At 47.0% G+C, this 12,954-nt stretch overlaps 1 protein-coding gene across 2 annotated transcripts in view; it reads left to right on the forward strand.

The window, feature by feature from the left end:
• Window positions 1-673: 673 nt before the first annotated feature.
• The window catches only part of SYNDIG1 (synapse differentiation inducing 1), a 55,770-nt gene continuing 43,489 nt past the window's right edge, over window positions 674-12,954 (forward strand). For both annotated transcript variants that reach the window (XR_013339657.1, XM_021540260.3), the window contains exons 1-2: window positions 674-768; window positions 10,196-10,761. Coding sequence is in view for 1 of the 2 variants with exons in the window: in XM_021540260.3 (XP_021395935.1) it covers window positions 10,282-10,761 (480 nt within the window). In the remaining variant the exon portion in view is untranslated. The remainder of the gene's footprint in view (window positions 769-10,195; window positions 10,762-12,954) is intronic.

The raw sequence follows: 12,954 nt of genomic DNA on the forward strand, positions 1-12,954 counted from the left end.
GCCTGTTGGGAATGAAAAGAGGAATGAATGAGTACGGCTCGCCCCTGTTACGCAGAATTGTTAGGAAACAGGGAACACCCCTCAATGCCGTGGGCTGCAGCACATTGCGCTCGTCATTACGCTGAAAAATAAACCACAAACATTGAAAGTTCTCCAGACGTGCTGGAGCTTCCCTATGGTTTGGGGTGCTGTCCCGGGGTGCTGGCAGTGCCCTGGCGGCTGGGAGCAGTGCTGGAGTCCCTCGCAGCAGGGCAAGCTGTGGGCGCAGCCGGGCTGGAGCGGGGGCGCGGTGCCCGCCAAGGTTCGCTGCGCTCCGGTGTGCGGGGGCAGAGGAGACCTGGCTGGGAAGAAGGCCTGGAGAGGAGGAGGACGATGAAGAGGAGGAGAGGGGGCTCAGAGAGGGGAGGGTTTTGCCATACTCACCCGGGGCGGGGGTTACACACCGAGGGATGGGAGGCTGTTCCTGCTGCGCTGCAGAAGGAAAGTTGGCCGCGCTGCCGCGCAGGGCTTGTTCTCCTGCCTCTCTCCCTCCGCCTGCCTCTCTCTCCCTCCCTCCCTCCTCCTTTTCCTCCTCCTCCTCCCGAGCCCACAGTGCCGCCGAGGCGGTGCAGGCGGCGCAGCCCCTTCTCCGCTGGCGCTGAGCAGCCCCGGGCCCGGTCCCCGCCGCCGCCCCCGCCGCGGGGATGCTGCCGGGCGGAGCGCCGGGGCGCTGAGCCGCCCTCGGGCCGCGCAGCGGGAGCACCGCGCCGCGGGTCACCTTGCAGGGAGGTGAGTGACCCCCAGCCCACCCTGTCCGACCCCCTCCGGGCAGCGATGCACCAAATGCCCGCTCCGCCGCATCTTCCGGAGCATCCTCCGGAGCGCGGAGCGGAGGCGGGGGCACCTCGGCTCCCGCAGCCGCCGCGGCGGAGGGACCCCGGGGGGAGCGCAGGGAAGCGCGGGGGGAGCGGGGCTGCCCGCAGAGGTGCTTTCCCAATGCCCTGCGGAGAGCACAAATTACCGTGCCCGGTCTTGCCCGGTGGGGTCTGGGGGAGAAGAGGCTTTTCCAGTGCGCGGCAGATGGGGAACACTGGAAGGGAAAGTGCGCGCGGGTTTCTCCTTTTCCCTTTCCCTCCACTTCCCCGTGAGGAATCCCATCTAGCGCACTGTGGCAGACCAGCTTTCTCTCCCAGCTCCCGTCCGCTCTGCCAGCCCAGGGAAGGGGAAGAGGGGTTGTGCAGGGGGCTGCGGGGGCAGAGCCCGAGCCGGGGGCAGGCAGCGGGATGCTGAGCTCCTGGCAGCCGCAGCTGCCCGTTCCCCTCGTTATCCTGCTCCGGAGAGCCACCGGACTGAATTTCTTTTCCTTCCCATCCTCTAGTTTGAGAGCAGCGACAGCTAAGTTGGGGAAAGGGATGGCTGAGGCAAAGAGGCGGCAGTGGTCCCTGCTATCGGTGGCAGGGGGATGACATTGGGGAAGTCCCCTGTACTTGCCACGTCCTTCTGGATGGGGTATTCGGGTATCACTAAAGCATCCCGCAAGGGACCAGTTCTTCAGTAGGAAGAGGCTGGCAATGCACTGAGACCTTTCTGGAACTGACACTCCAGGAGCACAATCCTTCCTGGAACAGGATTGCTAGCACTCCCCAGTCAGGAGTGTGCTGCAGGGGAGAGGCAAAAGGATCTGTTTGGGACCGGCCGTGATGGTGGGGTATAACCCCCCCTGGATAGAATTTGGAGCAGGAGTGGCAGGAGTTGCTCCAGAGAGCAATCTGTTGAACTGTGCCTTCAATACCACTGGAGGGAAGCTGTAGCCTCTGATAGAAAAAAAAAAAAAATCATCTAAACTTTTCAGATAGATTAAATATTCAAATTACAATTAATTAGATATTAATCTGGTGTAAACAGAACATTAGCAACAATTAAAAGAGGCTTTGATGGTCTTAAACTGAAGATGATGCATTAACTGGCACATTGAGGGGGATATTTGTGTATTCTAAAAAGCAATCAGAACAGAGAATACACTTTCTTACATTAATGTATTTAAATGACTTAGTTTTAATTCTAGTTAATTAACTGTCATCTTTAAAGTAGCTGCAAGTAGATGGTCTGTATTAATTTCAAATTACCTTGCTCCTAAGACAAAGACTGATTTTACAGCACAAGGTTACATTTTATTGGCAGTTTTGGTAACTACAGATCATGTCAGGGTCTGTGTAGGATAAACTCATTTGTAGGAATTAAATGAAGTCTCCTCTCATTAGTTGGGCAAGCAGATATCTCACACCACTGGTGCCACACACTCTGGAATAAATCTCACACGCAGAGGAGGGCTCTTCCTTATACAAATGCAGATGTAATGCAGTACTGGTGTACACAGGCACCACCACAACACGTTTAACTTAAGGAAGGATGCTCTCAGGATTTAAAATGCTTTTGCTTCTGAGGACAGTATTAGAGAAAATGTGCAACATGTTTGGATAAGGTTTTTTTTTTCTTTCTTTCTCTCTACAACAGATTCATATCTGCAGACAGCTGTAAAATGCTTCCAAGTAGAGTTATTTGATACTGTCCATGTGGCTATTAATGTTGCGGATTACATATGTGGTTGCTAAGAATCCAAATTTTGTCATCTTCACTTTGGAGACTCGAATTTTTGCAGGTTATAGTTTTTATGGTGCAATTGGGGGAAAAAATGGAAAATAACTGCAGAGGTGCACACAGGAGAAAAATACTCTGCGTGTTCACTGGCTTTGCTTTGACAAACATGAATAGTGGCTGTGTGTAAGTGTCCGAGTACACATCCTCCAGCTGTCATGTCAGTTTTTTCTGAATGCCCTTTTTCTGGCAAAAAAGCTAGAAACTACTTTGAGTAATAGGTCGCTGCAAAATGTTCCTCTTCAGATGTAGATCCCTGTGACCCTGAGGATTCACATGGAGCTGGTCTAACCTGTAGCACCTAAAAATCAAAAGATTCTGTGATTTCAGTTTGGTGCTGTAAAATCAGAAGAGTGACAAACTGGTTGTTTTCACTGCACAAGCAAAGACTGCATTTTGAAGCAGTGGTGCAGTGCATGAGTGGTGTGAGTCCATGCATGCCTTTAGCAGTGCCAATTTTATACCTGGCATCCCTATGAATGTGTATCTATATGTGTGTCTATAAAACCTGAATGTGCAAAGTTCCCTCATTTACTAATAACTCTCCAAATCCCTGCTGCATTTCTGTCCTTACACTTTGAGGCTTCACCGAGGCATGAGAAGAATGAACTGACCGTTCACACCAAGTTGGCATAATTCTGGCTGAATTTTGATGGGGGTTTTGTGCTCTGATTGACTGCTCAGATACCTTAAAAATCCCCAGGGAGAACAAAGAACTCTAAAATGGTATTTGCTAAAGGACAGAATCATAAAATGGTTTGGGTTGCAAGGGATATTAAGGTTGTTTAGTTCCAAACCCCCTGCCATGGACAGGGATACATTCCACTAGCCCAGGTTGCTCAAGGCCCATTCAACTGGAAAACTTCCAGGGATGGGGCATAATCAAATAGTTCAGCTTCTAGAGAAAGGACCTAGGAAAGGCATCTAGCCTGGTGTCAGGTCCTGCAGGACAGCTCTGCTCAGTGTGCTGCTTCAGGACATCTCCCACAGCAGCTGCCCTTACATGCAATGACTTATCCAGTCCTCTCCCAGCGGGTGGGGTCCCTGTGTCACCCACCCAGCTTCCAGCTCCTGTCCTTGTGCTCTTTGCAGCAGAACAACCTCCCATCTTTCAGCTGCATGTGGCTCACAAAATCTTGAAGGCAAGGTTGTGATGGGGATATGCTGCCAGCCCAAAGCCTGTGCCTGCCATACCGAAGTCCCTGAGGTCCTATACCCCTTTACCCCTTCTCCTACCAGAGAACAGAGAAGACAGGACTTTTCTTCGTTCAGACAATGCTCCAACTCTAATAGGCATCAGCATTACTCATTTCCATTTTTGTTTCTGCAGGGAGGGGTGAGTGTAGGGTTAAGAAAGGTCTGTAAAGGTCAGACTATGCCCCACTGATGCTCCTGCTTCATTTTCCCTTGCCTGCCCTATCTGCCTCCAGCTACCACTCTCGTCATGGCAAAATCACTTACTCTGTGAGGCTTTTGTCCCATGGTATAGTCCTGGCTCTGCAATTTTTCTGTCTTATGGAGCACAGCTGATTTTATGGCCCCAGAAGCGTCTGTTTACTCTAATCATTCTTGCCCAGAAGAACTGACTCGAGTAATTTTACAGTGTTTTTCTAGCAAAGTGACTTACAGACCTGGGGCACTTTTCTTGGGACAAGAGGTACAGAAACTTCCATTTTGCACCAAGTCTGCACCACCACACTGTCTTCCTGTTCTGTCAGCTCTTTATTTTCCATCTGTGCTTCAGGAATACCTCAAGCCTGGAGCACAGCACTGGGGGTTTACATGCAGAGCGAGTGTGAGGCAGAGTCTTGTCCTGCTTTGCTTCCTCCATGCAGTGTGGGAAAGCAAGTGCAGCCTGATGAGCAGGGTGTGTGCAGGAACTGGGCTCTCTGGGGCTTGGCTGCCCATCCGGAATGAGACTGGAGCAAGTGAGTGGGGCCAGTCCTGGATCCACATTTGGGTGTTCCTGTCTGTGTCACAAGCATAGTTAAAACAGGGATTTTAAGTCCAAGGGGACGCACAGGATTCAGGCAGCAGACAGACCAAGAGGGCCAGGGGATGCTGTGATGTTGGTATTCGTGGGAGAGACTTCCAGCTTCTCTTTTGGAAAGTAAGAGTTCCTCCTCATGGCTCAATCTCCCCAGTTTGAAATGGGGAGTTTGAATATGATACTCCTGCTCTGCAGTACTGGGGAGCCTCTTGAAAACACAGCAGGAAAAACTCAGTCAGATTTTCTGACTACTTTCACTCTGCAGAGTAATTGCCAGAAGTGGTACAGGTGTCAAGGCATTTTTACACTGGTGCCTTCCACAACAGCCAGGATTATTTACACCAGAGCAAGATGTTCTTAGTCAGGCCAGTTATTTATTATCTGGAAAGTGCAGTGAATGAAAAAAGTTTTGAGTTCAGACTGAACCTCACTAACAATTAAGGCTGAAAATTTTGAGTAGTGAAGGAGAATTGCTAGAAAAGTCTGAATGTGTTTTTTTTTGTTTTTTTTTTATTGGAGGCAACTTGAGGCATAGTGAATTAAAAGCCAGCTCATTCAATTAAAAATAAATAAATGAAACATTGAATTTCATTTTAGCTCAGGCAAAATACCTCCATCTGCTCAAAAGGAAACACTTTATTGCAGGAAAAACATTATTATATATTAGGTTAACGGAAGGCAATTCCTCCTTTCTTTCCCACTCCATTCTTTAATTCAGATACTGAATTAAACAATCAATTATTCAGGCCGATATGCAGATGGTAATTGTTTTAACATACATCTCTGCACAGGCAATCAAGAGACCTGGATTTTATTTCCAGCTCTGTCTTGACATGACCTTGGGCATTTCACCATTGTCCAAGTTCCTTGTTTTTAGCAGGACAGATCACATCTAACAGCAGATTTGCTGCATATGGGTAGTACTAAAATAGCATGGAGGTCTTTTTAATTCCACTGTTAGCAATGAAACATTTAGCTATCACTAATGCATGCATTCCTAATTTTCCCAGTGTGAGTTAGTTGCACTGCCTTACGAAACTCCCTGTAGTTTACTTAATAGAGTAAAAGGAATTCCAGCTGCTGAAATACAGCATTCCCTTGAAACAAAACCTACTTTAATAAGCCCAGCTAAATCAAAGAAGAAAAATACAAGTGGGAAAGAGGTTTTTTCCTTCATTTTGTTAAATATTTCACTTTGTAATCAGCACTCCAGATCCATACATTGCCTGTGATTTCTCTCATGCATAAGGCCTGTATTTGTTGTTGCAGTTTCTATTTGTCTGGAATGCCTCAAACCATGCTGAAGCCTATTGCATTGTGCTTTAGAAACTCCCTCTTACCTGACAGCTCATGCCAGGAATTCTGCAACTTAGGTGGGGTTTGACTGCTCTTCAAGAGAGCTTTCTCCCCTCTGCTTCTGGCAGAGGGGAAACCAGCTTCAAACCCAGAACATTTTGTTGAATCTGATAATCCTGGGGCTGAATCATCTTCTGCTGGTGGCACAAAAGGTCACTATTTTCAATTCTTGCCATTCTGGTGATACAAAATGACTGAGGGATTTGGGAGCAGTACATTTGGGTAGCCTGGGAAAGAGGTGGGAATCTGTAAGGATCAGAGGGATTCAAATCATGGGATAATCAAGTTGAAGGAATCTCAGGAGGTCTGCAATTCTATTTCATGCTCAGAGAGGTCAACTCTGGGATCACACCAGGATCCTCAGAGCTTCATTCAGTTAGGACTTCAAAACCTGCAAGGATGGAGATTGCAAATCCTCATTGAGCAGCTTGTTCCTGTGCTTGACTGTCTTAATGGGGAAAAGACTTCCACTGAAATCCAGAACCCCCATGCAGAAATACACGAGTTTTTGATGCTTTTTTTCCTGGCTGATAACCTGCCAAATCTGCAGGGAATGGCAGAGGGTACAGCCTCAGGATTTGACAGCAGATGGGAACTCTGCCTTCAGCCCCACTTGCCTTCTTCTTCCAGTTTTCTTGCCAATAAACCAGTCTGCTGGGCAGGTGATGCTTGGTCTATGTGGATGAATGTCCTTCTGGTCTGCTGTGAGGAGGTGGCTGGGCTTTTTAGTCATAGCCCAATGTTACAACTCTATGGCTTGTTCAGAATGCAGGGGTTTGTATTTGGAATTTCCCAACTGCTTATTCAACACAGGACATTGGGTGCCTGGCAAGGGTCTCCAGAAGGCTGAAGAGCCCTTAAGCTGTGCAAAGTCCCGTGGAGAGAGGAGAAAAACAGCATCCTACCAGGTCCTGGGAGAGCAAAGGGGGTTTGGGACAGTGGGCAGTAACAGAGCTGGCTTCTGCTCCTTATCTGCTGGAGCCTGGGGCAGCATTTAGCTGTTCTCTTCTTGCCCTCCCTGCAGCTGGCATTTCTCTGTCTCACACCCTCTGCTTAATTAGTTTGTCAGGCACTGTCGTCGTAGCAGGAGGCTGCAGAACACCCAGCAGAGCTTGGCTCTTGGTGCAGCTCTCCATTGTAGCTGGGCTCTGCTGTAGCACAAGTGATAGCTTAATAAACCACAGCATTGCAGACTAAAGATCTTGGCACTGCCTGCAGCTTCTTATTAAAATAAGAAAGGAGGAGGGGAGAATCCAAGAAATTGAAAAAGAGTGAAGGGTAAAATAATTAATAGACTCACTTTTTATAGTAGACTGGGGTAAAAATGTCTAACCCCCAAGGTAAACAGTAGATTGAAAGTTGATATATTGATTATATATCTATCTGTTAATAACTTGAACTTGGCTTTTCCTTCTGGTTCCAGTCTCAAGTATGAAAATGCAGAATTATTTCTGGTTGGCCTCAGTGCCAGTGAGTGATTTGTGGGACAATTAAAACCATGCAAAGACAGAAGAAATCTGAATCCAGCCAATTAAAATTAACTCTGCATCTTGGAGCAGACTGAAAAGCTTTCTTATTTCAAGAGCTCTGATGAATTTCATTTTCCTGTCAACATCATTCTGAAACCTCACTGTGGTCATAGGTAATGAGAGCTTTTTTCTGCTTTGAATGTTGGCTTCCTGCAGAGAAGGCACCCTCCAGTTTCCTCAGGTGGTCTGTCAGACATTATCTGCTCTGGCACTGCCATCCAGGGGTTGCAAGAAACCTGGAAACTGGGGCAATCTTAATTTTAGGACGTGCCTGTGAGCCTGGCCCAGTCCATGAAAGGCCCTAGTGAAAGTGGAGTGGCTGGATCCATGCCCAAGGGGTTCCTGCAGGCAGGACAAAGGCTCTCAGCCACTGCAGAAGCACAGGTACCTTTTGCCCATAAGCATCACTCTAAGTGACCACCTCCATCTCCAACCTGGGGGATCCCATTTCAGGAGTAATACTAACAGCATTATTTCTTCCTTTTTTTTTTTTTTTTTTTTTTCCCCTCTTAATATATTATCCTGAAAAGACCCAAGTCCCATCAGCCTCTTCCCATTAAGCAATACTCTTGCAGGGCCAAGAACATTGGGTCAGGCTCTGGTAAGGCAGGCAGCCAGCTACAGATTAAAAAGCACCTGGGGTCAAAGCATTTACCCTGATTGCATGCTGCCATCCACGTCTCCCTGCCGACCTTCCCTGAGGCATGCTGCCTGCCCTGCTGTGTGGGACTCCAGGGAGGATGTCCTGAGCCATGGACTACCCTGTTATCAGAGGAGCTCTGTGAGGGAAGCATGCTCCCTGTCTTGTCCTTGCCTCATTTTGGATGTTTTTTCCCAGTTTTTCCCGTTACCAAGGGGAAAGTGTCACTCAGAATCTGCAATATTGGTTTACAAGACTGGTTTAAATGCACAGAAGGCAAGGACCTGCCATATAGATGTCTCAATCCATGATAGGACTGAACAACAATGCAGCTCCAAGGCATGCCGTAAAACTGCCCTAAAATGGCATTTTCCTGAGTGCTACTTAAGCCAGACTTTGCTGAAATGATGTGACCACAGGCAGGTGCAAGGCCTGACCCAAGTTTTCTAGCCATTGATGCAGTGACGAAGTGTTGACCTCTTCATACATTTCTCTAGGAGGACATTTGCTTGATTTCTGAATCTTTCTCTAATTTCTGCTACATCTGTGGCATATTCCTCCTGACCCTTTCATTTTGCTTGACAGGTGGCAGGGATAAGAATGTTTGCAAGACGGTTTACAGTTTTTGGGTAAAGTCCAAAAACCCAAAAACTTCAGCGGGATTGATGGTTGATGGTACACATCAGGGAGCCTCTTACATTTTCCAAGCCAGCTCAGGAGAAACTGAGCAAAGTCTGAGAATTTACTCTTTAGTTGATGAGTATTTATCATCTTCTGCCTGTGGGGATGTACTTTCATATAATTTCTTTGGGGGAGGTGGGGGCAGGGAGGTTTGTGGTCAAGCAGCTGGAGGCCCAGTAGGATGCTTCTGCTACCTGGATTGCACATGTAACTTCTATGGGATCACACCACGGTGGATTTTCTCTTCTGTAGCTTTCCTGCTGGTTCACTTAAGAGAAGCACTGAACTACTTGACAACACAATAAAATGGGGCTTCTGTGTGTTAAACCAAGTGCTGTGAATGTAAACATGTTGGCACTCTGGGTCAAGCTCTCATGTATGTTTAACAAGTTTCTTGCTTAATTGGTAGTGTTAGAACAGCTCTTAGAAGTGGTTTAAATACCTTTTGCATCCAAAAGAGAGACTGAAGGTATTTGGAGTCTGGAGTTAAGAGGAAATAATACTGGGCTTTTGGTAGACATTGCTCTGTTAGAGGTTGTCTGACATAAAAGGGAAATAGAGAGAAAGCATTGAGTAAAAAAATTACATATGTTTATATGTTTGTGTATTTCATTCTTGGTTTCCTCCAGATGGCACAATGGGGACAGGTAATCCTACATTAATAACTTGGTCTTAGAGGATCTAATATGAAGAACTTTGAAGCCAGTAGCATGTCTATAATTTTTATGCTCATGCCCAGAAACAAACCCCTGAATTTACAGTTCCTGTGGCCAATACTTAAGTATTTCAAATGGCATTTTCCTTTGAAAATGCCTGAGGAAAATGAGCAGCCTGGTGAGAAAGTGTTTGAGCTGGAAAAAATGGGTTTTCAAAGGATAGTAAAGCACATGCGAAAGGCAAAGGGTGGCTGCAGGCACTGACAGGTGAACACAGCACCTGCCCATCTTTTGCAATTTCAGATTTCTGAGAACTAAAAATGGTTCTTTTAGGAGATTTTTTGTTGTTGTTTTGATATTTTTTGTTTTTTTTTCCCATCTCTTATAGAAAATGTTTAAAGGAAAGGGATGCTTCTCCCAGGATGACAGCTGTGTACCTGTGGGAGGCTGGAGCAGGCACCAAAGTGCTTCTTTGATGGGGTCCATCACTATCAAGACATCTCACCTCATCTGCTTCTCTGTGTCCCATGGATGTGGGGCAGGTGTTCTTTGCCTCCCTGAGTGGGGCTATAATAGGAGAACTAAATCAGGGTGTGCACATATACAGGGCTCTGTTTTCTATTGAGTCTTTATGGAAGGCAAGCTAACTTGCGTCCCTCAATTCATTGTCTTTGTCCTCACCTTCGGTTCTGTTCCCTCTCTTCATCAGGAAAATGGGAGCCACTCACCCAGTGTGAGCTCTAAGGCACAGCAAAATAAGGGCCACCAGTCCCGCTGCCTCGGACACCTCCCAGCATGGATGGCTTGGTTGAGCAGAACAGCGTGCTGATGCACAGTAAGATCACTGAGGCTGGGAAAAGGAATGGTTTAATTAACACAAGGAACTTAGTGGCAGAGAGCCGAGATGGTCTGGTCTCTGTGTACCCCACCCCTCAGTACCAGAGCCACAGAGCGGGCAGCCTGTCCTCTCCGAGACGCCCGGAGAATGGCAGGAGTGACCCCGTGCAGCAGCTCCTGGACCCCAGCATGTTGCAGCAGACAGTGGAGTCTCACTACAGGCCCAACATCATCCTCTACTCCGAGAACGTGCTGCGCTCGTGGGGCGAGAGCCTGGGCTCGGAGTGCTGTGAGACCACCTTCATTGAGGAGCGCTCGCCCACCAAAGACAGCCTGGAGTACCCCGACAGCAAATTCATCGACCTCTCTGCGGATGACATCAAGATCCACACCCTCTCCTATGAGGTGGAGGAAGAGGAGGATTTCCAGGAACTAGAGGTCAGATGTCACTTGGGATAAGTGGGGAAGGCTGGGAGGAGGAGGGCATGTTTGAAATTAAGTGTATAACCCCCTAGAGCTGAACCGCAGGGTATCAGCTGCTTTTTGGGTCAGCTGTTTCACTTTCTCCTCCAACTAGGACAATGAATGATTGCTCATCTTTATTTGTTGGGTAAGGTCCCAGATCTGTGGATACCGATGGCAAAATTCCCACTGGCCCTAATGGAGATCAGCATTTCCCTTCTGCCTCTGAAGCGGCTGGTCAGAAACAGAAGATCCGTGTGCTTAAATGCTGTGTAAGGCTGGGGCTGGGAGCATCTGTCTATCTGCATGGAGCCCATCTTACTCAGCAGGCCAGCATAATCTCTTGCCTTCACCTGACTTGAGCAGAATGTTTTGAATTATTGCCTCAGACACAACATGTTTCTGTCTCAGAATGAATGCAGAAACAGAAGTCTTTGGGTTTCAAGCTGCAGTGAATCCATGTCTCTGAAATAAATTATATTTTTCCGATGGAGCTAAACACTTTTTAGACCCAAATAGAACATTTTCTTCTGGAGTCCTGTGCTTCATTGATTGCTCACTGTAAAGTAACAGGGACTGTGTGTACAAAGACTATGGAAACAACTTCATTCTTTCTTAAATGATATAAATATATTTTTTTTATTTTAACCAGAGGCACAAGTCTGGCAGGGATTTGTATTTGCCAGCATTTGTGAGAATGGGGGGTGAACATAATGCTGATCTGAAAACTTCTTCCACCATTGGTCAGGGACTTCTAACCTAGCAAAGACCTTCTGGCAGTCTAGAGCAAAGCGATGCCTTCAAGCTGAGATAGGGACACTGGTCATGTTTCTCTATTGCTGTAATTTTCAGTTAGGACTGAGATCTGACAAGCCTTAAAATTTATATTTTCACCTCCTGTAATACCAGTGTCTCACCCTGTGATCAGCACAGGGGAAATCCAGCAAGAGCCTGACTTCCCTTTTATTCTCTTTTCTCTCTGTATTGATAAGGTGGGAAGAGGGAAGTGTTTTTCCCAGTGCGTGCCATTAATGCAGTATTCAATGCCTCCACAGGGAGACAGAAAGCTTCTCTCTGAAGCATGTGTGAGTATTAGCTCAAATCACACCCTTCCACAGAATTTCAGAATTGACTGTGGGAAGTATAATTTTCTAAATCAAAACAAAATTCCTGGTTGCTCTCTTTTTGCCCCAGTTTCTCTCATGCAGTGGTGACATAAGTGACTGCAGCACACATGGTGTTATTGACACATCTGGCCTGACATTCAGGCAGCAAAAAAAAAAAAAAATCTCCCTATCGTCAGTTCAAGTCAAGAAGACGTTCTTGAGTCAACTTTTGGAGAATGAGATAAAAAAAGGCTGGGAAAATGATCAGCATAAGGAAAAAACCTCTTCAAAGTGGTACTGGAGGAACTTGATCAGCTTTTCACAGAGAACATTTGTGTCTTAGAAACCAGCTGTAGAACTTAATCCTCCCCTGATCTTAAGGGGAGAAATGAGGCCGTAAATTTTGGTAACATGCTCTGAGAGTGTGTGCATCCTTTTCCCTGACTCCTTCTTCTTTCTGAACTGTTTCTGTGGAAACGTGGCAGCTCTTGAATGGGTGTAGAGCACGTAGAATCTTAGAGTCCCTGTCTCATTTGACCCTTTGGGGTGACACTGTGCTAACACAGGTGCATGGACAACCATCTTGGCCTACGTGCACAAAGTGCTTAGGATAAGAAGACGTTCACAAAGTACACACCACCCATGGATTGTTCTCTCCATCAAAATTTCTCCTCTGCTAGGAACAGGGGAGAAGGCCAGGCATGGTTTGGATAAGGACCTGGTTAGCTGGAAACACTTGCTTTGCTAGAAGCCTCTGCTTTGAGACCAGGGTCTGTCTCCATTGCTGTGTTCCCTGACCAACCCTGTGCAGCACTGAAATTTTCACACTCTTGCATGAACTTTTCCATGATCCCAAAGGATCAACCTGCTGAGTGGCTGTTTGCAGCAAGAAGTAGCTCAGCGTGGCAAGTAGCTTCAATTCCAGGAAGGTCGAAATTCTGCAGATGCAGCTGGTCATGCAGGAGAGATGAATTTGATAGCACCAGACCAGAATAAAACATGTCTGCTGTGCTGTGCTCTTCTGGTTCACAGAGGCTGGTGGACAGAGGCTGTGTCTGTGTGG

The sequence above is a fragment of the Lonchura striata genome, chromosome 3 (assembly GCF_046129695.1).
Source record: "Lonchura striata isolate bLonStr1 chromosome 3, bLonStr1.mat, whole genome shotgun sequence".
NCBI classification, from domain to species: Eukaryota; Metazoa; Chordata; class Aves; order Passeriformes; family Estrildidae; genus Lonchura; species Lonchura striata.